The sequence below is a fragment of the Chrysochloris asiatica genome, unplaced genomic scaffold (assembly GCF_000296735.1).
Source record: "Chrysochloris asiatica unplaced genomic scaffold, ChrAsi1.0 scaffold00168, whole genome shotgun sequence".
NCBI classification, from domain to species: domain Eukaryota; kingdom Metazoa; phylum Chordata; class Mammalia; order Afrosoricida; family Chrysochloridae; genus Chrysochloris; species Chrysochloris asiatica.
The window spans coordinates 59,933-63,432 of NW_006408686.1; the positions used below are offsets into that span (position 1 = coordinate 59,933).

Sequence of the window (3,500 nt, forward strand, 5' to 3'; positions counted from 1 at the left end):
AGATGGGAAATTCCCACTTGAAAAGACAAGCAGATCAGCCTGGAGCATCTAAAGGAATAGAAGAAAGTTCTTGACTCATGAAGGGAAAGAGGATGTGTGTTGGTGGCAGACTTTCAGGGTATGCCCTTTGGCTGTTTGAATGATTGTATATTCCTGAGTGTTTTGGTGCACATCCAAAACAAAACAGAGGGAATAGAAGCAAATACTGTTGAATGATGAAGCATGCAGGTGATTGTAATCATTGCAATGAAACGAATACGATAGGATGAATGTAAAACTGATGTTTCCCCATGTAAACTATCATGCAATTCACAATAAAAACTTTTTAAAAAAGGAAGCCCTTATCACCTCAGTCCCTGCAGGGGAGAGATGATGTCCCCACACCTGGGCCTGGGCCTCTCTCTCTATGGTGTCCTGGTAATTGTCCAGTACCCCACTAAGAGGAAAGACAATATAAGGGTGGGTCTTCCAGAAATCACAAGGCAAAGGGCACAAACCCCTCCCCACCCGTACTCCCATATTGGGTATGTGGGCCCCTGCATCCCACCCCCGGATATTGCATCCTGTTCCTTCCCTACTAGAGGAGGAAGTTGAGTTTGGGGTCCCGTGCAGCCCACTAGGGTATGATGCAAGTCCCTCCCCACCTCCATAAGGTAGATAAAGGCTGCCGGGCCTGCCTTGTACCAGCATGCTTCTAGTCATCCTTGAGAACCTTGCCCACAATGTCCCACTGCTGTGCAATGCTCACCTGGGCCCTCTTCAGCCTCTTCACACTGGCGGCAGCGCAGAATACCAAGGCCTGCTGTGGTACCATCGTGCCCCGGAGCGAGTGGAAGGCCACGGCATCCCAGTGTAAGCAAAAGCTGAAACTGCCCGTGCGCTATGTGGTCGTGTCGCACACAGCGGGCAGTACCTGCGACAGCCCTGCCTTGTGCCAGCAGCAAGCTCGGAACGTGCAGCATTACCAGATGCAGAATGAGTGGTGTGATGTGGGCTACAAGTAAGTACAGAGCTAGGGCCAAGAGGCTAGGCTGAGGCGAGAACGGAGAAGGCACTCGGGGTCCCATTTTGGGTCCTCCAGGCTGGCACCCTATACAATTCACTCCACCTCCAGGGGCCAAGATCGTCACATAGGACTGCTGTATGTGAGCAGCACAGACACCCAAGGAAGGACAAGGGGCTAAAGTCCCAGCTCTGCCTTCAGAGGAAGGAGAGGGTTTTACCTAAAACCCTCCAGTGTCGGGGGATGCCTTTGTGAGGAGGCAGAAAACCAGACTGGTTGAGTTGGGAACTGGTTTCCAGTCTTGGCTAGCAATTCACCTCTCTCTGTTTCAGATCCCTGCTCTGCAAATTCCCTTAGACAGTGGGTCACCTGACTATTAAACGGGTCAGTACACGCAAAGTGCTGTCTGGTACATAGAACCATGACCCGTCCACCAGGGCTTACGGCCCTGTGTGTCTCAGAGCAGAACTGTGCTCCATAATATTTTCAGTGGCTGATATTTTGGGAAGCAGGTCATCAGGCTTTTCTTCTGAGGCACATCTGGGTAGATTCAAACCTCTGAGGTTAAATGTTTAACCATTTGCACCACCCAGGCACACTAGCTTATAGTTGTTGCTGCTGTAGCTGTTATAGGCCATTACGTTGGTTCCAACTTATAGCAACCCTGTATAGGGTTTCCAAGAACAGTTGGTGGGTTTGAACTGCCAGCCTTGTGGTTAGACACCATTGTCCAGTGCTTATCCTACAGCACTACACTCTGGCATGTAGTTAAGTTCCATCCAGTTGATTCTGACTCATAATGACCTTGTATAGGGTTTCCTAAGGAATGGCTGGTGACTTTTATCCCGACCTTGTAGTTCAAATTGACCTTGCAGTTCAGTGCTTATCCTACAGCACCAAGAACTGTTGCTACTAAGCACTTATGTATTGGGCCCCATTCTGGACCTTGGCATGGGGATACAGCCATGGACAGTGTGAATCCAAACCCTTGTGGGGTTAAGGGACAAGCAGGAAGAAACAGGTGAGAAGCAAATCGACCAGATGGCTTCAGATGGTGACAGACATAATAGAAGAAAAGCACAGGACAATGAGGATGGCCTCAGAAGCTCGAACTGGACTCACACAGGCTCCTCTTAAAGGATGGGGTGAGGGATGGCCTGAGAAAGTGGCTTTCAGCTGGCTCTGCAATGAGGTAAGCAGGAGGCACAGAAAGTATAAAAACAATAGACCAAGTGAGCTGGTCTTCTCTGCAGGTAGAGGTAAGTGTGGCTGGAGACAGCCGGGGTGTTGTTAGGTACCCTGGTGTCAATAGTTATCAATGGTTTCAGGGAGTATGAAGAGAGGTGGAAACGGATAATCTGGTCCAAAAGGTGCAGGGCCTGGTGAGCGAGACAGGAGACACACCAGAGGGCTCTGAGCAAAAGGGGAGTGAGCTGAGCTTTCCATGCGCCCCCTGGTGGTCATGTAGGGAGACCCGCCTTTAAGGGGATTAAGTCTGTCTTCCACCAGCTTCCCTTTCAAGGCCCTACTCCAGGGTTTCCCCAGCAGGGGTAGAAACTGGAACATTACCAAATATCAGATAGTGAGCATCAGATTCACCTGAAGAATTTTGTAAAATGCTGGTTCCAGGTCCCACCTGGAGACCAGGCAACTGAAGACCCTTTTGGGGAAGTCCAGATGCCTCAGAAGACATCCCCAGCTCTTCCGCACTGAGGATGCTGCCATTCAAGAGTCAGGTTCTAAGTGTTCCCACAGCGTAATGAAGGGGGAGCCTGGCTGTGCAACCTTTGGTCTAAAACATCCTGGGTCCTTCTTCTTTATCTTCTTTCTCGAACAAACTTTGAGCCTCAGTTTGTTTGCCTGTAAAATGGAGCTCCTAGTGGAGGTCCCTAGGACTATCAAGGGAGAAAAGCAGAGAGCGGGACCCTACCCAGAGAAGCAGTGATGCCTGAAATGGAGCCAGAGATGATGACGTGGAGCAATGGAGCAGCTGGAGACTTTAGATCCAGAGAGGGAGAGCGACTGTGTGCTGAAGACCTGGGGGGTATTGCATGGAGGGGATTGTAACCATGGCAATGAGAGGATATAGATAGAATGAATGTAAAACCAATGTTCTCCCATGTATACTATCACATAATTCACAACAAAACATTGAAAATAAAATAAATTAACATAACTGACCAAAAATAAAAAAATGGAGCTCCTAGTTGTACCCACCTGGTGGTGGTGGTTCTGTGACATGGAGTCAGTTCTGACTCATAGAGAGACCCTGTTACAGTGTTTCTGAGGCTGTCAGTCTTTAAGGGAGCAGACAGTCTCATCTTTTTCCCTCGGAGTGGGATTACCAGCCCAATTTGTAATCCACTATACAATCCTCACCACTGGACATTCTTATCAACAGTGAAAAGATTGAAGTTGTCAAGGACTTCAATCTTCTTGGATCAACTATCAACACTCACGGAAGCACCAGTCAAGAAAATCTGCTGCACAAGACCTT

General features: G+C 48.9%; 1 protein-coding gene across 1 annotated transcript in view; it reads left to right on the forward strand.

Annotated features, from left to right (window-relative positions):
- The first annotated feature begins 722 nt into the window (after nucleotides 1-722).
- PGLYRP1 (peptidoglycan recognition protein 1) overlaps nucleotides 723-3,500 on the forward strand; it is a 6,409-nt gene continuing 3,631 nt past the window's right edge. Inside the window, exon 1 of the mRNA XM_006871467.1 lies at nucleotides 723-1,000. Coding sequence (XP_006871529.1) covers nucleotides 723-1,000 — 278 coding nt within the window. The remainder of the gene's footprint in view (nucleotides 1,001-3,500) is intronic.